The sequence below is a fragment of the Leptinotarsa decemlineata genome, unplaced genomic scaffold, assembly GCF_025532065.1.
Source record: "Leptinotarsa decemlineata unplaced genomic scaffold, Ldec_3_MD MMD2_P_RNA_scaffold_2, whole genome shotgun sequence".
In the NCBI taxonomy this organism is placed as follows: Eukaryota; Metazoa; Arthropoda; class Insecta; order Coleoptera; family Chrysomelidae; genus Leptinotarsa; species Leptinotarsa decemlineata.
Window position 1 is genome coordinate 12,573,970 of NW_027412529.1, and position 22,986 is coordinate 12,596,955.

A 22,986-nucleotide genomic window follows, 5' to 3' on the forward strand; every position below is an offset into this window, starting at 1 on the left:
CGACGCGACGCGACGGAACAAAAATATTTCCTATTATTAAAATGTTACGGACATCTGTTAACTTTTAATCTCCAGTCTAGACTTCTGGTAATGACTGAGTGATTTGTTCAGTAAAAATATATAATTGAATGAAATTGCAGAGTTTCGCTCGTTGATTACTAAATTTTGATTAACGCGTTGTCAGAATATACAAAAGTTGTCAATTCCAAACAATACAGCTTTCACTGTAAAAGACGGGAATTGTTGAATTGAATAAACGCAATAGGCCTTGATACACTTCAACATCCAACATCAGAATTGACACATCCATTAATTAGTCAAATTTTAACCCAATCTATTGAAATTTATATAAAATTTATATGGTTTTAAAAATACTGCTCGAAGACTAACAATAGTGAAAACAAAAATGGATAACTCCGAAGAAATATACGATGAAAGTGACCAAGAAACCTCTGATCTTACTCCCGGATATTACACTCGATCTAAAAGAAGGAAAATCAGCCAAGACACTGAGGAATGCACTACCAGTTATAAAGAGTATTCAGAAAGGAAAAGGAAAAATCCAATCATGTTCGTTCCCGTCGAGATATTGCAAGCTGTTTTCACACACTTATCCTACCATGATTTAAGTATGTAAACTATTTATTTTTCTTTCATTTCAACATTCGATTGTATTTCACAATAATTGCTATCATAATTCACGGAAATTCTCATGAACTTGAAAGGCTGTAAGCTTTCGAATAAGGAAAAGATCTTTTAAAAATGAATATTAGGAAAAAGGTCAAGAATGTGGAAGAATTTTCGAATTCAGTAAACATTCTAGTATAGAAAACAATATTATTCGAATAAGTGTCATAAAGAGATAGGAATAAAAAGGCAATAAACTTAAAAGACTGCTGCGCTTTCTAAAAGTTTCGAGAGAAATTGACATGTTAGGCATCTCTCACATAGTAAAAAGACAATTACAATGGTATCTGGTGGGACCATTTTCATCATTGATAATGATGAGTTGGATGGGATAAAAACACCAGTAATTTCTAAAAGATGAAGGCATCAACTTTCTACTTTCTGATGATGACGATGAAATTTTGTCTTCATTGTTCTCATTGACAGAGTAAAAAAATATCAGATTCAAAGATAATAATAATAACAATTTATTTTCTACGAAACATGCAATGATTAAAGCTACTGAGGAAAAAAGAACAATATAGAAAACAACAAAAAAAAATTAAGCAAACCGGTTGAATGAAAATGTATGAAATATATGAAACATTGATGATAATAAGATATTTCATTGGATATTATTTTATATTTTCAGACATTTTCCGAAGATTTTGGTAAATTATTATATAATTTTAAACGATGCCAATGATTCGATTGTGTATCAATATTTATTCTGATATTCGAAACTCCTAAATTTTTGAATGCCTTTGGAACTGCATCCTAACGTTTCGCCAGCACGAGTGGCTGGCTTCTTCAGAGGTTTATTCATCTCGATGATTCACCGATGATTAGTCTCAATATGGCTGCATATGGCTGAATGTTCCAGATATATTTCAAACACGGCACAAAATTTCCCTTTTTCTATATAGAATGACATTTGTTCCCTCTCTCTTAAGCCAAAAGTCCCAAAATATGATAAGTATTTGACCAAATAATGTAAACTTCCCTAACCAGAAACTCCGCATCTTTATTTTGGATATCTGGTTCATTCCATTGATGGTGGCAATTTAGTGCAGGTAGCCAGACTCCATTCATTCCGGGTAGGGAGAATTCTGGAGAAATACAACATGAAATAAATATTTCGGCCAACGGAAACTCTCAAATAATGTTTGAGGTTAGCTAAGGAGCCCAGAATTCCTGCGTTGGAACGACGAACAGAAGTGTATATCTGGCACGCTGAACATAACAGAAATTGTCGCTTCTAGCCAACCGACAAATTAGCTGTTGCCGAACATGCACTCAATGGAAGCATTCATATCATCTCATTCGATGAGTCACAAATACTTGACAAAATTCAGAATTACCACTCAAAAATATACAGGGTGGGGCACTGAAAACGAAACAGAACGAATACCTCCAAAACACATGTGTTCTGAAAAAAATGCAAAAACACTTCGATTTGTAATCCAAGGGGGACATCTTCCTATCATAACCTCAACTGTCATACCTCTTCCCCCACCCCTCGGTGACTATCACCCAAACAATTTGAATAGGGAAAGTAGTAAGTGTGACACATCATTGAAAAGGTAATTTCATAAGGAATTCAGCCATGTCAATTTTAGCTACCTAACTTTCGATTATGACGCCTTTTTGCGGGAAAAAAACTGTTCCGTATTCCAAATTATGATACTTCATTCACACGCTAATTTGACATAAATTCGGTGGCAATGCATTATGGAGTTTTTCTAGGGAAAAAACAAGATGGCGGCTTCACAATGGCGGACAAGATTAGCAAATATGGTCGGATTTGATTCAAAATTATTAAGTGGTGGTTTTCAGGGTCGGAAATTATGAATTGCTTTTCAATGCATAAAATCAAGATGGTGGCTCCAAAATGGCAGACTAAATTTGTAACTATGGTTCAATTTAACCTGACACCGAAAACGAATTATCCAAAACACATGTGTTGTGAACATAATGCAGAAACACGTCAAATTCAAATCCACGGGGGACAAATTCTATTGTTACCTTAACTGTCATACTTCTCTCCCCACCCCTTGGTCACTCATACAATTTGATTAGGGAAAGTACTAACTGTGACACAGCAATGAAAAAGTAATTCCATAGAGAATTCAGACATGTGATTGTTAGCTACTCAACTTTTCATTTTGGCGCTCTATTGCAGGAAAAACAAGTGTTTCGTTTTTTAATTCACATTTTATTTGAAAGGTAATGTGAACAATTCACGAAAAAAGAACAACAAGTGAAAAAATTACATAATTCAATCATCGCAAACTACTTTAATTCACAGCAGATGCTCAAAGTGTTCGCCATGAACTGCCATAAATGAGTATAAGTTATTCTCGAAACGCCGTCTGATTTTTTTGAGCATTTCTGAAGTTATTTCATGACATTCCTACCTTTGGAATACGAATCGACTTACTACACCTATGTATTGGTATAATGAAAAACCTTGTGTTTCAGTGCTTATTATTGTCAGTTTCTTGACAGTAGTACGTCAGATACATTAAATAAAAAATGGTTTATTCTATTGAGGATAGGGTAGAAATAACTGAATATTATTTCAAAAATAATGAATGTGCCAACAAAGCCAGTAGAATTTTCAATGAGCAATACCCAAACAAAAACGTACATTGTAAATACGTTTTGGAACTAATTTCAAAATTTCGACAAACGGGATGTATGGCAAATAAAACACATCAAATTGAAAACCCAGTAAAAAACGAAGCAGTTTTAGGACAGGTTACTACGGATCCAACTCTTGGTACACGAAAGATTGCTGAATTATCGGGCATATTTTGAAAGCTCACAAATTCCATCCATACAAAATTACACTGGTTCAGGAACTCAACGAAGACGACTTTGATCGTCGAATACAATTTTGTGAAATCATGAGTGAACGTGCTATACAAGATCCAAATTTCTTTTTCAATATTTGTTTTTCGAATGAATGCAGTTTTTATCTCAACGGGATTGTCAATCGACAACTTGTCGGTACTGGTCAGATTGCAATCCAAGAGTGTTTCACCAAGTACATACGCGATCCCCACAAAAATTGAATGTTTGGGCTGGAATATTTGGCGATCGATACCTTGAGGATCACCTAATATTCCAACAGGACGGAGCTCCTCCACATTTTGCTGTAGCGGTTGGTTAGTACCTAGATGAAAGATTTCACAGACACTAGATTGGAAGAAGAGGATGCAGTGAATGGCCCCCCTGATCTCCAGATTAATCTTCCCTAAATAACTTTTTGTGGGGACACTTGGAATGTAAAATATATACCACTCAGCCAGGTTCGTTAGCAGAGTTACGTAACGTATTATTTCCGAATGTCGTCAAATAACCCCAGACATGCTCCAAAACGTCAGACCACGTTTTGAGACAAACTTATACTCACGTATGACAGTGAATGCAGAACACTTCGAGCATCTACTATGAATTAATGTAGTTTGGAATGATCTCAGTTTAATTTATGTACAATTTTACAATTTTCGAGTTATGTAATTTTTTCAATGTTTCTTCTTTTTTCGTGAATTATTCACATTACCTTTCGAATAAAATGTGAATTGAAAAATGAAACAGTTGTTTTTCCTGCAATAGTGGGCTAAAATGAAAAGTTAAGTAGCGAACACTCACATGTCTGAATTCCATATGGAATTACCTTTTCAATGCTGTGTCACCCTTAGTACTTTCCCTAATCAAATTATTTGAGTGACCAAGGGGTGGGGAGAGCAGTATGACAGTTGAGTTGAGTTGAGAGACAGTTGAACGATAAGATTTGTCCCCCTTGGATTTAAAATGGACGTGTTTTTGTATTATGTTCACAACACATGTGTTTTGAAGAATTCGTTTTTGGTGTCGAGTTGAATCGAACCTTAATTACAAATTTCATCCGCCATTTTGGAGCCATCATCTTGATTTTTTGTATTGAAAAACAATTCATAATTTCCGACCCTGAAAACCACCACTTATCAATTTTGAATCAAATCGGACCATAATTGCAAATATTGTCCGCCAATGTGAAGCCACCATCTTGTTTTTTCCTCTAGAAAAACTCCATGTATTGTCACCGAATTTATGTCAAATTAGCGTGCGAATGAGGTATCATAATTTGGAATACAGAACAGGCTTTTCCCGCAAGAAGGCGCCAAAATCGAAAGTTAGGTAGCTAAAATTGTAATAAAACAAATTGTTTGAGTGATAGTCACCGATGGGTGGGGAAGAGGTATGACAGTTGAGGTTATGATAGAAAGATGTCCTCCTTGGATTGCAAATCTACGTGTTTTTGCATTTTTTTCAGAACACATGTGTTTTGAAAATATTCGATCTGTTTCGTTTTCGGTGCCCCACCCTGTATAATGAAGGGGGGGAAATAAAAAATCCGAGACAATTTCAATCGAAATGGATGAAGATTCAACAGAAATGAAATGTGACTGCAGCGTTCGTCAAATGTAGAAAGAGTTTTCTGAATTTTGTTATGGTCCCGCCCACTATACCTGCGTTCGTTGGAAAACAGTGATAGTGAGAGAGAGAGAGAGAGAGAGAGAGAGAGAGAGAGAGAGAGAGAGAGAGAAAGAAAGATTTGTAAAGTCTCTTCCTAGATTTGACAAGCTGTACCTATCTACACATCATTCATTGCCTCATCGTCTTCGATACTACAGTAGATGACGAAATGTCGACATGGTCGGTCGGTAGCCAATCGGTTCGATGTGGGTGCTTTGTTCAGTCACTCAAATCGACCGCCTTGTTGGTCGGTGGTTCAAATCCCAGGCTAAACGATCGATTTTCACTCCCTATCGTCCAACCCGTGTTAGGAATCACACGTTGAAAGATAAGACCTCGTCAGTCCTTAGCTTGTACAAGGCTCAACTTTTGAGGGTTGTCGTTAGTAGGGGTGCGACAGCTGGTTAACAGAAAAACAGATTTTGAACAGATTTTTTTCAAACAGATGAAATCTTGGTCACGGCCAAATATATTTGACACATGATATTCTAACTCATATTCCTTATTTCAGGTCAAACCGTCCGTTTAGTTAATCGCAGATTCAGAATAATTGCTGAGAACATGTTGAACATTGGCTACAAAAAAATTGAAAAACAACTCAATATGCTCATCAAAACTGTAGAAATGTCTGTAGGATATACTCAAGACGACATGGAAATCAAGTGTGTGACAAAACTGTTGAATTTATTGGAAATTTTGAAAATGCAGGTATAAGATATTCAAATTAAAGAAAGTTTATCTACTCTTCACTACTCATCTACTTCTACTGTCATTTGTGACTCGGTTTTGATGTTTTACATCTGTATTGGGTCTCCATTTCACGTCCAACCCAACATCAATTACCGTTTCAATTGATTTTGAGTTCAGTTTCTCATTATGACTTTCATGGAAGTTCTCACGTCAATATGTCGCAGAATGACGTTTATGTCTCCACGGATACACACTTTGGAAGTACCAGGGTTGCCTTTTATATTTTGGAATTAAAGAACAAAAAAAAATATTAATTATCGAAAATCACTTTATTGTTTTTGAAAATATTCCCCATTAAGATCTATACACTTTTGCATGCGTTTGAACCTATTGTCGAAGCACTTTTGCCACTATGATTGAGGTATCTCCAAAACATGCATTCTGAATGCAACAACCGCTTCTTCAGGTATCGAAAAACGTTGACCTTTCAGGGAATAAACCGAAAATAAAAAATGTCATTCGGTGCCAAGTCGGGACTATACGGCGGATGACTCATAAAACCCATGTTTTGGGTGCTCCAAAATGCAGTTGTTTGAGCCGATGTGTGAGTGCTCACATTGTCGTACTGAAGAATGATCCGTCTTCGGTGGTTGGTTTTCCTTTTCTGAATGGTACACAAATGGTTGTGTACCACTCAAAATTGACTGTTCTGCGTTTTTCTAGTGGTACGGTTGTGACATATCCAGTTTTTCCGAAAAAAACAGGCGACCATTTGCTTGGAAGTGCTTCGTGCGCGAATAACTTTTATTGGATTTGGCTCATATTGAAACACTCATACAGTCGACTGCTGTTTACTTTCGGGCTCATACGCGTAATTAGACGATTCATCACCTGTCACGATGTCATAGACGTGTTTCGAAGCACCACGATCGTATTTTTTGAGCATTTTTTTCGATCAATCGACACGAGCCTTTTTTTGAGCGATTGACAAATTGTATGGGATCCAACGCGAACATATTTTTTGACAGGTAAATGCAATATTGAATGTATACTGGTCCCACTAATGCCTGAGGTTGTCTCAATCTCACGATAGGTCACACGACGATCTTGCAATATCAGTTCGCGCACAGCATCAATGGTTTTCGGAACAACAATTGATTTTGGACAACCTTCACGAAATTCGTCTTGGAGTGAACTACGACCACGATTGAATTCACCATACCATCGATAAACACTGGCCCTTGGTGGAGCTTCATCGCAAAAAATTGAATTAAGTTCATCCATGCATTATTGCTGGGTTAATCCACCTCGAAAATTGTAAAAAATAATCACACGAAAATGTTCACGATTTGATTCGATTTTTGGGCCGAAATAAATCTTTTAAGTTACTGTAAACAACACAAATAGCGCGCGTATATCAAAAAGTTCTGAGTATGTATAAGCTTTAAAATGTCCAACTTTACGCTAGAGCTGTCAGTTGCCAGATTGCAACACTAGGGTTGCCAAATCCTGAAACATAAAAGGCAACCCTCGTATCGTCAAATCAACGTATCGCATCCAGATTGAGCGCTATTTGTGATCTGTTTCTACAATCACATAACGACACTTCCGATCCATTTTATGACTTTGTCAACATTACCATTTTCCAACTGACAGCTCCTCATTTATTCTATTGGTAGCCTTGTTTAGAAACCAGTTATTTGACCAGTTCCTGCCTTGGCGTTGGATTTTAGTATTTCTTCGATTGTTATGTTGGTATACAGCCTTTCTACGTTAAAAAGAGTGTATCTCGTTTTATTACTTCAATTTTCATCAACAAGATTTGGAATGATGAGCATAAAAATAACTGCAGAAAGTTGGGAATAGCAGGATATATTTAAGCTTGTCAACTCAACTCAACTGGCCAAGAGTTAAAATTATTCACGCTGGCTGAAAATGAAGTTCAAAAGTCTCACAACCAATTTTTCCCAACATTTATGCCAAGCACTACAGAAAAATCCTTAAGGCGCTTTAAGAGCGGTGCCTGTGCGAAAGTAGCGATTCACGTAGAATTGAATTCGGTAGATATTAAATTTATTTGGAAAACCATTTTCAGAAAGTTTATTACACATTAATGAATTTTTCCAAATGAAAGAGTTCTTTAACAGTGAAGTTTGAGTTGTATCGAGTTGAACCTCAAAATGATGAGCAGTTACAATCCGTCGCGTATTTCTAATACATACCGCTTACGGTGAAATCGAATGTGCCAAGTCACTTGAACACCTCCCGTGAAAGTAGATATCTATAAAAGAGTGACAAATCTCCAACTTTTCTGCGATGTTCCAGATTATCAAGGTTGCAAGTGCAAGTTGCAAGCTAATGAAGGTACTCTTCCGCTAGCGAAGTGTGGCGATATTTGCGATATTTGATAAGTTTTCAGTTCCAGGTGAGACAAATATTGCCAAATAAATTAATGAAAAATTGGTGAATCAGCAAGTTTTTCTTTTAAACTTCTCAGAGTCTACCCAAACGTGTGCATCAAAATAGTTGTTCTTATTATTAGAGTCCTCAGAGGAATGATGCTTTCCCTTTATTTGTATCAGATTCGCCGCACTGTGGCAGAATTCTTGGTCATAGTGCCAGATTCAAAAGTCTACCATTCTTCGCAAATAGACTAAATAGAAAGCCATGTCATCATTGTTATAACGGAGGAAAAAAAGTCTAATTTAAGCTTCTTTCATTTCAGTATATATTGGTTATTTCTACAATTTGGAGATACGTTTACAACGAATATTATAAAACGCACAAAACATGTATGTATGGAGGACAATTGATCGATGCGCACTATTGGTTCATGTGGAAATTTCTTCATTCTCCGAATACCTTATATGCGCCAGCAGTGATGAGAGATTACGTGAGTTATCATAAAAATGTAAAAATTGTTCAATATTGAACATTTTTCAAATCATTACAATGTATGATCGCGCTCAATTCACTCATGCTCAAAAACGTGAGAATGTGTTTATTCAAATTGCCCCCACGGTGGGCGCCAAAAATGCAACCGTAGTAGAGAGCTTCAGTAGAGAAGGGGGGTTCGTTATGATTTCAACTGATTTTAAAAGGTGATTAAGGGCGCCAGGTAAGTTCAATCCCCAACAAACACTGAATAATAAATTAAATCTTCAACTATACCAATAAGATTGAAATCAATAAGCCAGTAGTAATACTATAAGAACTTCACTCATTGAAAAAATCAAATACAAATCATTCTATATTACTTGGAAGCGACTTCTGTACCATGGACTGTCTCGATGATTCAGAGTCACAAGCAATGTTAATCAAAACCGTATTTTATTTCATTTCAAACAACAACAAAAAATTGTGTTAACTAACAAAATGAATCACTGTATGACCCTAGAGACATTAATCAATCTATTGAAAATAAATAATACATATGACACAAAATGAGTTGAATATACCTGATTCATGAAATTTTTCCAAAACAAGAAAATGGTTTCCTAGTTGCGTGTGACTAAGCCTATGAAATCATTTTTCAAGATCACAATTCTGAAGAAATACTCCCAGTAAACAATATACAAACTAACGTTATTTCCAGATCTGAACATGCGAATTTGTAAAGTCATTCCCAATCAATGATGGCAAAGAATCCATTTTTTTTATACTTATTCTCTACACTTCTACCTTTCGACGAGCAAAACTAATCAAAAATCCCTTCCAAACTACCGTTTTCTGCATATGATCGAACTTCACGTTTGTATTTCCGAAGTAAATGTTACTATACCAGGACATTTGAAACATGTATACGGGATAAAATTATTCAACTAAATTTCAAATTAATCTAATAGATTATATAGAAACCAGGTTAACACATATTCAAGTAATTAATATACTATCTAGATCTACCAACGTTTATCAGATAATGGAAATATCATTCCTCAAATCGAAGCCCTCTCAATAAATTTCCCAAATATGCGTGACAACCTTGGAAATTCGGAAATCAGTTTATTTAACCGAGTTCAACCGAAACCGTAAAAGATTGTTAAATGTTTTATTTCCGAAAAATATGTTTAGCACGAAATATGAACGTTACAAAATATTCTCAAAAACAGTGGTTTTCAAAACAGTTAAATCCTCCACGACAGCGTCATCCGCTTTAGGGAAAAACCCCGAATTATACATAGGGCTGAGCTAGTGCTTGTGTAGGAATCCCGAAGAAGACAGCTTTGCAAGCGATTTTTTCAAATGTTTGTATATTTTTTTTCAAGTTGAGTCACTGGGCTGGTGTCACCTCAAAAAATTGACACCTGGTGCGTCCCGCTCCCGTGCCCCACCCTTTTTACGCCACTGTCTATGAGTGTATCTTACTGACAGAATAAAAACTATTAGATTCAAAAATAAAATAAATATCTACTAACGAACTCTACATATTCAATAGTTTAAATATTTTTTTTACAATTTGAAGTACCTAAATTTCAATTATCTGAAGTTTTTGCTAGCCATTTGATGTTAAATATGCACCTGAGTTTGTAATGGATGGAATGACCCGAGCTTATGTACCAGTTTCCACATTCGAAAATATATTCAGTAACGGAAAGTTATTCAATTCTATTTGGTCATTCGGTGAATTACCCGAATTCTTGAATCTATTCATTTCTAAACATTCTAAAAGATTCTAAATGTAGATTTATAATTGTAACACGTCATATTCATGATTGAACTAATGTCCTTTCACTGAAAGATGGTTCGAAAATGTGGAATTCATCTTTCCATTCAAAAAATTACTTCCATACTTTGTTAGTATGTATCACATCAAGATGGAAATAATTGGTAGTTTTTTTTTAATGTAATGAACCTTTATTTGTGAAATTATAAAACAACAATAAAAATTAATTGGCGCTCCGGGGCGACTTTATCGATTCCAGAGGCGCATTTGCTTTTACAGTTGCAGATATGCCAATGTCCTCTCTCTGATAAAACAAAATGTAGGGTGCCTCCAGAGGCTCCAATAAATTCAATACATCGCCAGAACACTTCGTGACACGACTATCGTCAAACTTATGATCATGTAATTTGGAATGTTTCAATAACTGTATATATATTACATTTAGTTGATTCCTACATAAATTTGTCTTTTTCATTGAAATGGCATCATTCACAGTCATATTTTCAGTGAATTTGTACAATAGCGAAGATATAGTAATCTCTTGGACTTTGAAATATCACTTTTATAGCTTTGCTCATTTACCGATTAATTATATTTTTTGAGGGTGACTACATTGTGATGAGATATATGATTCTTCTGATTGCTTCAGCTGATCATTATGCTTTACTGGAATAACAATTCACAACAAAGGTCTGCCCGTATACATAAAGAACATCAATTCTGCTACTGAATTCAAGAAAACTGTTGAATACTATTTGAACTTCATCTGGTTCTACTGAACATCAATTAATTTTTTCAATTTAATTGAATTCAAGAAAACTGTTGAATACTATTTAAACTTCACCTGTTTCTACTGAGCATTAATTAATTTTTTTCAATGCAATTGTTTCATAATATTTTTTTCCATTTTTATTCCTCTATAAATAAAATAAATGTTTGTTGAGATCAAGAACGTTATTGTTGTAAATATGACTTTCAACATTCAAATTTTGGTCAATTATAAGGTCTAAATATTTATGATTCGAACTTAATTTCAACATTCAGTTTGATATTGCTCGTTTGTTTTAATTTATACATATGTTATGTAAAATCAGTCCAGATATCTAAAATCTGTTTTAAAATCTGTTTTTCCGTTAATCAGCTGCCGCCCCCATACGAACGACAACTCTCAGGAGTTGAGAAACTTGTGCGAGCTAAGGACTAACGAGGTCTTTCCTTTTAACGTGTGATTCCTAACACGATAAAACACGTAAGCATTTTGTATATTCCACCCGTCAACTGAGTACTTTGAGAACCATCTAAAAATGATTTTGGAAGAAAACCATTTGTACTTCACAGAAATTTAAATTTATAACAACAGTCTGCCCAATAATATAGAATATAGAAAATTCGTCACTGAATTCAAAACGGAAATGAAAACATATCACACATTTGTTTATGATAAGTAATGATTGATAACATGATTTGCAACTCTCAAAAGTCAAAACTTGTGCGAGCTAAGGATTAACAAAGTCTTACCTTTCAACGTGTGATTCCTAACACGGGTTGGAAGATAGGAAGAGAAAATCAATCGTCCGACCTTGCGGTTCAAACCACCGGTTCACACAGCGGTCGATTGAGTGAGTCAAGCAAACCATCCACGTTAACCCACCAGGCTACCGTCCCACCGTGGCATCCGCAATACCATATTCACTTCATATTTTGTAATTTCAACATGATTTGACCTTGCATACTTCATTTTCTCTTCATTTCATTTAGTGATCTTTGAATTTTTATCCTCCCGAATCTGTTTATATCCTCAATTGATACATACATTTTTACTCTTCGGATTACCTGTATGTATGATCATGTTTGTTGGGAATCAATAAAGTTATTTATTTTTTTTATTCTGTCTATAATCAACTGCTTTTATTTTTTCAGGCCCTTCCTTCGGAAGTAACGAAAATTGTTCAACTGACCAAAAGTTTTTGTGTCCATTTCGACAAAATTACTGAAGAACCATCTGATGGATGTTTGATTAACAGCGGGTGTAAAGTGATAGATATTGTGGACTGCGCAAAATTCATTCAGAAGATAGTAACCATGGAAAAAGCGAGTAAGGACTGTTTCGAAGCACACGTGAGTATTTAGTATATTTCAGGAAATACCTTATCTGCAAAGAAGTTTTGAGTGGTGTGAAAAAGGTAAACACCGACAGTTTTCCTATAAAATATTTCTTCATATAAGCTATATATAATAGAGCCCAAGCGAAGCTCTCTGGCTTACAGAGACAGGCTTGTCTGGCTATCAGTGGTGCCATCAGTACCACACCGTCAGCGGCCATGGAGATCCTTGTAGATCTACCTTCCCTTCACATTTTTCTGGGAAGAGAGTCTAGATGGACTGCATACAGACTTGTGCACATTGCCAATTGCACAAATCAATTCAATGCAGAGTGCAACATACTGTTGGTTGACATTGGAAGTCACAGCATTCTGGCAATGACCTCTGAGTTTATGCCTCCAACTGTCAACTACGAACTGCCTAACGTGCTATTCCCGAGTAGAGAGGACTGGATCCGTCGGGAGAAGGAAATATTGAGAGCAGATAGTTGTTGGTTCACAGATGGATCAAAAACACCTTCCGGTTCTGGTACAGGTGTTTTCAGTCGCAGACCCAGGACAGAGTTATCTACTTGCCTAGGAACTTATGCGACTGTATTTCAAGCGGAAATTTACGCGATTGAATTGAATTGGATGAATCCAACCTCATTCACAAGTCAATAAGAATATTCTCAGACAGTCAAGCGGCGTTGGAAGCTCTTGGCTCCTACCGAGCTATCTAATTTGGTAGCAAACTGCCAAAAACGACTCTTTTCGATAGGAAAACTTAACAGATTGTCTGTGGTCTGGATTCCTGGCCATACTGGCCTGGAAGGCAATGAAGCTGCTGACTCTCTTGCAAAGGAGGGTGCTGCAAGCGGCTTCATTGGACCAGAACCTGTCATTGGCATCGCTCTGGGCTTTGCCAAACAAACACTGAACACCTGGATGGCAAGAAGATTTATGGACTTCTGGAAGAATTTTTCAGAATTGGCTCACTCCAAGGCGTTCATTCACCCTTCGAAGCTTGATTCCAAACAGTTGTTAGACTACAGTAGGGATGAACTACGGTGTCTAACAGGCCTTCTTACAGGTCACTGTCATTTGAATCATCATATGCAGAGACTTGGACTGTCGGAAAACAGTGTGTGTCACCTCTGTCTGAAAAATGATGAAACAGCAGAGCATATACTTTGTGCCTGCCCTGCTGGGGACCGAATCAGGTTCTTTGAGGTCGGCAGATCCGTACTCCCACCATCTGACCTGAAAGACCACTCACCATACAAATTAATAGGCTTCGTAAAGAAGCTGGGTTTATTTGGCCGAGTGTGAGCCACAATAAACCCTTGTGGGTTGCGGTGCATGGTCGAATAGACCCACTCACTTTAGACCCACCTACCTATATATAATATTATGAGTTTGCATCCTTTCTTTTATGATATCGCGAGTATTTCGTTTTGGGAGAACATCAACCTGTATCTAGAATATCACGTAAAAGGATGAGAAAAAATCCGAATAAAAAAACTAGAGTATTGGATTTCGATTGAAAACAGTGGCTTTTCTGACTACCATACCAAGTAAAAAAGACCTCAATCTCAGAATTTTCAGTGTTCTTTGAAGATATGAATTAGACACTGATCGGACAAACAAGAAGTTCATTTCACAGGGACGTGTTTCCGAAATGTAAAAAAAAATCGATTATTCGATTTGAATTATTGTCGAAATTTATGCTTCACGAAACAACAGAAGTTTCTGTACGTCTCTGAAAAATTGCCTTATCTATTTCAGCACGTGTTTTTTTTTTGTTCTCGAGACCAGTCTGACTTGTTTATTCCTTTCAAGTTTCCAGAAATCAACCCCATGGGCTAATTACGTCTTTTCACCATTTCTCCCATGATACCCAATCCAACAACCTGGTTCCCTGTACAAGTTCGTACAGGTACTTTGGTCAAAGTTTATCATATTCTACTAGACATAATTCAGGTTGTCCATGCCTTGGTATCCATACCAATGCATCTATCCATATCACACTGGCATTGAATATAAAAAACTATATCTGTATCTTTATTGCATCTCCTACAGTTCGGTAAAGAACCCCATTTTGTTTAGGTGTCCTCTGGAAGGACAGAGTCCGGTAAGTATGACCAGGGTCCAGTAAGTATTGACAGTGTTTTCTGGTACACTTTTTCAGCACTATGTGTTTCTCACAGACCTACTTTCTCATTTTGCTCCACACTCATCAGTTTTCTTATTGCATATGATACCTGAGTGCCCTAGCATTCAGTATAAAATATTTCTTTCCTTCCGTCAGTATTCCAGACCAGTATCGATGTCACTTTTGGGTTCATTGGTGCCCCACGTGTCTGTACAAATATTGATTAGCTCATTTTATTGAGGCCTCAAACTGATGTTCCTTGCTCATCGCTAGATTGTCTACACTTCATTCGACTCATTCCTGGGTGGTTGTAACTTCAATGTCCGGGCATCCTATTTGGAAGAGAAAGTGCTATCGTAAGTAAGTAATGATTTGGATTTGTGGTCAGGGATAAACAACCTGAAGAGAAATGAAGGTAATATGGTCCCTGAGAAACACCAGCGTTGAGCATAGAAACCAACGTTCGCTACTAGTAAGGATCATATTTGAGAATGTCCTGTAATGCCAAAATTTTCTGAGTTCAGGTTATTCTTCAATATTAACTGAAGTTGACTTTAAACAGAAATGAGTTCCTGTTCCGTGGAAACTAAATTAACCAGTAAAGAGATTGGATAGTTCAGAATCTTCGTCGGGGGTGTAGGTATTATTTCTGCAGTGATGGAACAAATGATCTAAATGACTTATATCAATGGTTCGTTAGCAACATTGAAATATTATTCTGTTTTGTATTATTCGTTCTCATCTTTGACAGTGGAGACCTTTACAATTAGGTTACAGTTTTGTTAGTTGACTCAACTCAGATGATTAAAAAGTATTGGTTTCATCACTGTGGTTGAATAGTTATTCCAGGTTACGTCCAAAGTGAGTGGGTCTTTTTGACCTTACATTGCAATCCGCATTTTCATATAGTGGAGAATCTTGCATATAGCAAGATTGAAACCTGATTTGATCTGCAGTGATGCAGACACAAAATATGTGCCCTGCTATTTTATCATGTTCCAAACAAGGACGTCACACACTGTCTTTCGACAATCCAAGTCTCTACAAATGATATTTCAGGTGAAAGTGAGTTGTGAGTAGGCATGTTGAAACAACGTAGTTCATCCCTATACTGTATTCTAACCATTGTTCAGTAACAAACTCAGAAAATGCTATAAATGCATTAGAACGAACCAAAACCCTGACCACTATTTGTTCGGTAAAGCCTAATTCGATGTTAATGACAGGTCCGATAAAACTGCTTTCAGCGCCCTCTCTCACAGTGGAACTGACAGCTTTGTTATTTTTGATGCATCTTTGGATCAAAAAACTGTGCTTCGATCCTTTTATATATCATGATCATAATTCTTAGCTTGCACACAACTCTCAAGTATTTTCGTATATTCCAACGTCATTCACTAAAATCGCCATAATCTCATCACATCCTTTATTTCTTCCAGTACAGCTACTTTTTCCGCAACTCCTGGTTCGTGGCCCTTCCCATATCTGGCACAAAAGATCTGGACTGGAGTCAGAGGCAAAGAATGATGCACATGCGACTACGGAGGATAGTTCTAGCTCACAACGATATGTTTCTACAGCAGGCACAATACGAGCGAGAACTGATGTTGCGGCCGGATCCAGATATGAGGATCAAGAAGCCCGGAAATAACGTTTACACTGGTTATGGTGATGTGGGAGATATATTTTTTTATTACGGAGTTATGAATGACGGTGGGTACAAACTATCAACATTTTCATACCTGAATCAGTTCAAATTATTATGGATTGACATGTGATTGCAGTATTCACAATATCAGTGTTCTTGATATAATTTTTCTTCTTTCATATGTTGACACCTATCAGAAAACCACTACTCCCCTGGCTAATACTATGAAGGGCGTAGGATTATATCCTACAGGATTCTTCACTGAAGTTATTCCTGCATATACTGTTGGCGATACAACTGCCGGAATCAATTTTCAATTATTGAAGCACACTTGCAGACATGTTTTGGGCTGTTTAGCCACACGTCAGTGCATAAAGTCGATGATTTCCCATAACTGAAAATCGAATTCCTTTAGTGTCGTTCCCTAAAATAGGCAGAAGCGAAGATAAATAACATATTTGTCATCGACCCATCTGCTGTGAACGAGGTAACCAACCACATATTCGAATTTGCCCAAATTGCTCGATTGAGGAAAGAAAACTGTACATAAGGTGAGTAGACATATGCAGGAATAACTTCAGTGAAGAATCCTGGACTGACACCTGTCGAATATAATTCAACGCCCTTCGTGGTATCAGCCAGGGAAGTAATGGTTTTCTTGTATGTGTCAGTTCATTAACCAACAGTGTAAGTGACTTGAGACTAGTGAACGAAATGGTCTTGTAGATAATTTGATTTATAGCCAGTCTTTAAGTACACCCACTCACTTTATATAGAGTTTTCTTTCCTTATACAAGAAATTTGGGCAAATTCGGATATGCGGTTGGTTACCTCGTTCACAGGCAGATGAGGCGATGACAAACATGTTGTTTGTCGTTCTCTTTAGCCTAGTTCGAAGAATAATACTCTGAAGGAATTTTATTTTCAATCGTGGGAAATAATCCATGTTGATGATAGACTCTACATTCAAGTGATAATCACTTGAGAAAGCTACTGTGCTAACGCAACAGTTTGTGATATTTTCAAAATGAAGTTTGCGGAGATCAAATCGTGAGGTGTAGTTTTTGAAAAAGCACAATAATTAATTAGTCGCGATCTTTTGTTTGCAGGCATATTAGGTGTACACATTCCCGAACCATCAGTCCACCCTTTCGGAACCATGTCGTGAGTGTCATACCAAGTTTCGTCCAAATTTTCCATTGTTCTTGTCTACATTCAGTTATTTGTTCTAAGTATTTGTTGCGCAATTCCACTATTCTTCTGATTTCCATAACTGTTTGACGTTTGTTTATTATTTTAACGTATTCCAAAAACACTTTATTGTGAGATTTTCACTAAATTGTTTTACAAAAACGCAACACGTGTTTCGCCATACAATGGCTTCATCTGGCGTGTCTTTTCATAAATCTAAATCCTAGTTTTTGTATCCAATTCTGAAAAGTTTTGTCACAGCAGCTAACATTATGGCCGGAAGTATTCAATTTCTTTCTTATGATTCCAGTTGTAGGAATCTCATTGCTTTTGTAGCAGTCGTATATTGTTTTTTTTAATGATTTTATTAGATGATCATCTGAAGGTTTTGGTAATCACGTATCATATCGCGTCTTGCGTTCATAAGGTTTGTTTTTGACTACTTTACCTACACTTGAGAAAGGAATTTCGGTCAAATCTGATGTTGCTTGTAATAGTTTGTTTTCCTCGAAACCAAACTTGAGATGTAGATTCTTATATGTATTGAAACATACTCTCTGTGTTTCAATATTCAAATGCATCTGAATCTTAGTCACTGGTATCTCTTTTTCGCATTGTTCACCAGTGCTATTCTAATCACTACACAGGAAAAAGTCTGCGTTGTTATCACACTCGTTATTACCATTAGTACTTGTCCAAGGATAGCACATTTCAAACAGATAACAAAAATTTTAAGTAATTTCAACCGCCCAATATCGAATTTCTACACTCAAATCGCGACGGCTCGCATTCTATTCGTCACCGTAACATTACTTCAAAATTTTATTTTATGACTCTTCAGCCAATCATAAAACTCGGTTAGTTAAAATCATCCAATACGAACCGCCAATTCTTCAGTCCACGTGGACTAGTTGGCAGCGGCTTTATTTCTTTGTATTGGTTTTTTTGGTCTTCGAGGAAGCCGACACTTCAAGTATGCACAATACCAGTTACTTCGACTAGACCCACACCTTTCAAATAGCGATGTTTGCACAATTTTTGAATTAAAATTTACGAATTCTTCACCAACAAATGTACTTTCCATTAACTTCTTTCGAATGTCATTTTTCACTTCAAACTTTAATACTGAAGTTGTTCAGTTTTTCTGCCAGTAAATAAAGGGTATTTCCAATTTTCAACAATAAATACTTTATGATAAGATGAAGTAGAAAGCTATGGAACTTTTTTATTGACACTGAAAATGAACTGCCATTTCTGATAGTACAAAAGGTATATTTCAATGTTAGAGTTTGACAAATACTATTTTCCATCAAAAAATTTTCGAATGGAAAAATGGATGAAAAGTACGTGAATTGTTAAAAATGTTAATGTTTATTCCGAAACTAAGACGATATGTCCGAAGATGATCTCATAGTACTGTCATATCAAGTTCGGTTATCTTATTTTGAAACAAGTTGAAACTAAAGCCCTGACTATTTCCACATATGTGTGTCTGAAAAATAAAATCTATATTAAGATGAAGCGCGACCGAGATTTCTCTCGCAGCCTCTCTTAACGGGGTAATTTCCAGGTGAATGGCATTCTTTATGTGGTCTTGAGTTTATTAGGTAAAGTCACCCCGTGTCGGGGCCTTTGAGTCGTTGATTTGTCGTGGAAATGGAAGTATTGACCGTCAGCATGGATTGTAAGACGGGGAAGTTCTTCAACATTTCAACATGGTCTGTAACTGGTCGAAAGCTCTAAATAGACCGTCCACAGAGCTGGGATCGCTTTTTTGTGTGGGATTCACGGCCCTTGCGTACGACTCGCCGCTCCTTGTCTTATTGTGTCCCATCGGCCTGGCTGGCAGGTCTCTGGGCTTGGCGTTAGCCTTTTTGTTTTTTGGATGTTCAGGGCATCCTTGGTAGTTCACTGGGTGATTTCCTTGCAGTCGAAACTTCTCAGTGGCAATTGTTTTGGCCTTTTGCATTCGGTCGTCAGGTGATGGCCGGCACATCTTAAACACACAGGAACTGCTTTACAGTTCCTTTTCGAGTGACCGAACTTCTGACAGCGGTAATATTGCCCCTCTGCCGTTCGTGGTTTTTGCGGTTCTGGTTTCACTCTTACAATAAGGATTTCCCTGAACTCGTAAGATGTGGTTCTGTTGTCTCGTAACGGGAACCAGTACCAGCGGGAGTGGCTTTTTATTTCGTTTTTAAGTCTGGCTACCGATATTATATCGGAGCCCTTGGCTTTCATGTCATCTTAAATGTTCTCAGTTTAGAGGAATTCATTACTCCTCGAAACAGTACTCTCATGTGCTTTGCTTTTTGCATCGTGTAAGTGTGATGCAGGATCTTTTCTCCGTCCAATATGTCGACAATTTTCCTATAATCGTCCAGTCTTGCTGGCTGGACTTTTATACCGTCGTTAGTGTTGACCACCTTTGGAAAGTTCACCTTCACCCGTACGGCAATTTCATTGAACTTTGTCCACCTATATTTCTGCACCGAAGCCTGTGCTGCTGCAGGTGTCTCTTTGTCTTCAGTGGAGACATCCTTTACCTCCGGAATTTCCATCACTTCAGCGGTTTGGTTTACATCTTCTGTCTGCGTTTTTGTGACTTCTTCGACTACCTGATTAGGTTTCTTGATATTTTTCGGGGTTTCGACCTTGAATTCTCAGAAATCTGGGTCTTATTTCCTATAGGTACCTCACCCTGTACCTGGGGTTTGATATTCTCAGGTTCATTGTCCTTTACTTTTTAAGATTCTCTACGAATCTCCGACTCCGCTGGGCGTTTCTTGGTTGAAGACGCCGCTTCTTTTTGGCTTAGTTCGTGATCAGAAAAGCCTGTAGTGTCATAAAATTTTTCCTGCATGTCCAGAGGGTTCGCCTTGGAATTCATTGCGGTTGTTTTTCGGGTCCTCACTTCTTTTTTCGTCATTTATGTGTGCGTGTATATTAATTCCTTCTATTAACTTCGATATGAATGCGGGTGATATATTTCTGCTTTCTCTAGAACCTTCATATACTTGTTTTTGAATAATGGTTTCCATTTTGGCTGTTTCTATCTAAAAGAAAGCGGGAGGAAGTGACATGCTGTTAAAAGAAAGGGCACTTTCGACTTCACTGGAAAACACCTATCAATAGTCGAACATCCATATTTTTCCAATCAATTCACCTGTTATCATAACCTATCTTCGCTATAACTCAACTTTCCTATCGACTCAATGGGTGTGGTGCTACCATAACAAATTTGAAGAAAATGGCTCCTATATTTGTTATATCGTTGGAGAATGAATTTTATATTTCAATAAATCGTCTGAAAAATATACAGAGCTCTTCATGAAAAATGCGAAATAAAACTTTCTATGTTTTTTCCACTTTTATTCGTAACTGACGTTTTTACAGTTTCGTCCTACAAAAACATTTCCAAATTAATACAACAAAAGTGGTATAAAAAACCAAGGAAGTTTCATTTCTCATTTTTCATGATGATCTACTACCGCGGCTACATCCATCAATTCATACAGAGTTCTGTTTGAGATTTTTGACTTAGTTCATTTGTGGTTGAAATGAAAAAAGGTTAAAATTGTTTTTTCATTAGAAATGTCGGCTTCAAAAAAATATACGTATGTTTCAAATTTCGGATTTCTCACCTCAGAAACAATTGAATGTACAATGATTTCATTATCACCCACTACAGTGATACAGTTGTATTCAGGATATCTGAACGAATGTTCAAAATGACTTGAGAAATCTTTCTTTATATTTTTCAATCACTCACTGGATAATGAACCAGAACAATTCAGTTATAATCTCAAAATTGATAGCTATCATTATAGTTGGTCACCTAAATTCTCCAATAATTTGAAAATAGTACCGAAGTGAGGGAAACTTCACAATGCCTCACCAAATATGATTATTTATTTAAAAAAACCATTTTTTACTGTAATTGAAATTTCAATAAACTGATTTCAATGTTTATTTCTCTTTAATTTCAATGTTTGATATCTCATACTCGAAGTCAATTCATAATGCATTTGTCATGAGGGTTAGCTGGTTGATTCCCCTTCCTTTGGACATCAAATGTTTCGCGCAAAATGATTTTCCCCACTATAAAAAGTCATAATCCTGTTTCTGCATCTATATTTTTTTATTTGACAGGAGCCTTCATTCAAAAGTTCAATACAGAGGAAGACAACGACGAAGAAGTGGAAGAAGACGTGATAGACATACACATAGATAATCCCATAGCCAATGCCCCAAGGAACAATTCAGAGGAAAACGTTTTCTACAGAATACCCTACCTAGGTTTAAGGATCAATATAGAAGTCAAATGTCCGTTGTCTTACGCCCCTTTGAAATTTTTGAAAAAGTATAGCGAAAGTCAATTACACAAGCTGAAGATCAAGCACAGAACCAAAGGTCCGACAAGGATACGAATAATTTTCGAATGTGAAGGCGCATCGTATCCTCGTTTACCCACTTTTTATGAGTACGATTTCAAGCCAAAGAATCTGTGATTTTTTATTGATCTTATTTATATTTTTGTGACCAGTTTTAATTTTACATTTTTTCGAGAATACATTTTATGATTTTAGCTAACTACTGTTTCACTAATGAACAAAGTGAAGTGAAGAGTAGTGTAAAAATGGTTTTGTATAGGTACGTACGAAGAGATAGTTGCGTCCATCAAACTTTTTTGCTCTATTTCCTCTCGCTGAGGCCTCAACTTCGTCCTACTTCCGATCTACCACATCTCCGGGATCCACGATCTGCTTCACGATCCGCGTTCCTCAGAGTTCCACTCCTGACGAAACCAGTTGTTTCTACTGTGAAAGATTCGATTCACAGTTGATAACAGCACCAGGGACTCTGCAATACAAGGTGAAAAAACACCAAACTCCTATGTGTTTGCAGCAAGTTTGCTGGCTGTGCATTTTTCCTAATGTTTCGCTGGCATGAGTGGCTAGCTTCCTCAGTGGTTTATACATCCTGAGTTAATATCTCCAATGACTGGTGTGTTAATACCTACCTATACCTGGCGTAAAGCATGTTTATGTTTATTCGGGTAGTCTGGTGTGATAATAATGTACCAGTAACACCAGACTACCTAAATCAACTAATACGCTTTACGTTAAATTTCATTAGTTCGGACTTCCTTTGTCTAATGATTTGAAATCCCTGAAAGGACCAATACAAATGAAAAATTTAAAACAGTCGAAAATAACAATTATATTTAGCATGAAACCCTGAAAAAAAATCAAAGTGAAATAAAATGCAAGTAAAAAATAGAAAAATTAAACAAAAAAAGGAAAATTGAGAGATTCCAAGCAAGTAACATCACGACGTTTCGATTGTTAGTATACACAATAGTCTT

General features: G+C 36.7%; 1 protein-coding gene across 2 annotated transcripts; it reads left to right on the forward strand.

Annotated features, from left to right (window-relative positions):
- The first annotated feature begins 263 nt into the window (after positions 1-263).
- Positions 264-22,211, forward strand: LOC111506070 (uncharacterized). 2 transcript variants are annotated; one of them, XM_074183641.1, is made up of 6 exons: positions 265-629; positions 5,702-5,898; positions 8,606-8,773; positions 12,464-12,661; positions 16,219-16,492; positions 21,771-22,211. In XM_074183641.1, exons 1-6 carry the CDS (start codon positions 407-409, stop codon positions 22,127-22,129), a joined length of 1,419 nt encoding a protein of 472 aa, XP_074039742.1. In that variant the 5' UTR covers positions 265-406; the 3' UTR covers positions 22,130-22,211. The 2 variants fall into 2 exon arrangements, with proteins under 2 accessions (XP_074039749.1, XP_074039742.1); XM_074183648.1 differs by lacking the exon at positions 8,606-8,773 and having other exon boundaries at positions 264-629.
- The last annotated feature ends 775 nt before the right edge of the window (positions 22,212-22,986 follow it).

Excerpts from the sequence above, each read along its gene's own strand:
- LOC111506070 (XM_074183641.1), top strand. The coding sequence starts at position 407 with ATGGATAACTCCGAAGAAATATACGATGAAAGTGACCAAGAAACCTCT. Across the intron at positions 5,899-8,605 it reads TGGAAATTTTGAAAATGCAG|TATATATTGGTTATTTCTAC; the intron begins GTATAAGATATT and ends CTTTCATTTCAG. Across the intron at positions 12,662-16,218 it reads AGGACTGTTTCGAAGCACAC|TACAGCTACTTTTTCCGCAA; the intron begins GTGAGTATTTAG and ends TATTTCTTCCAG.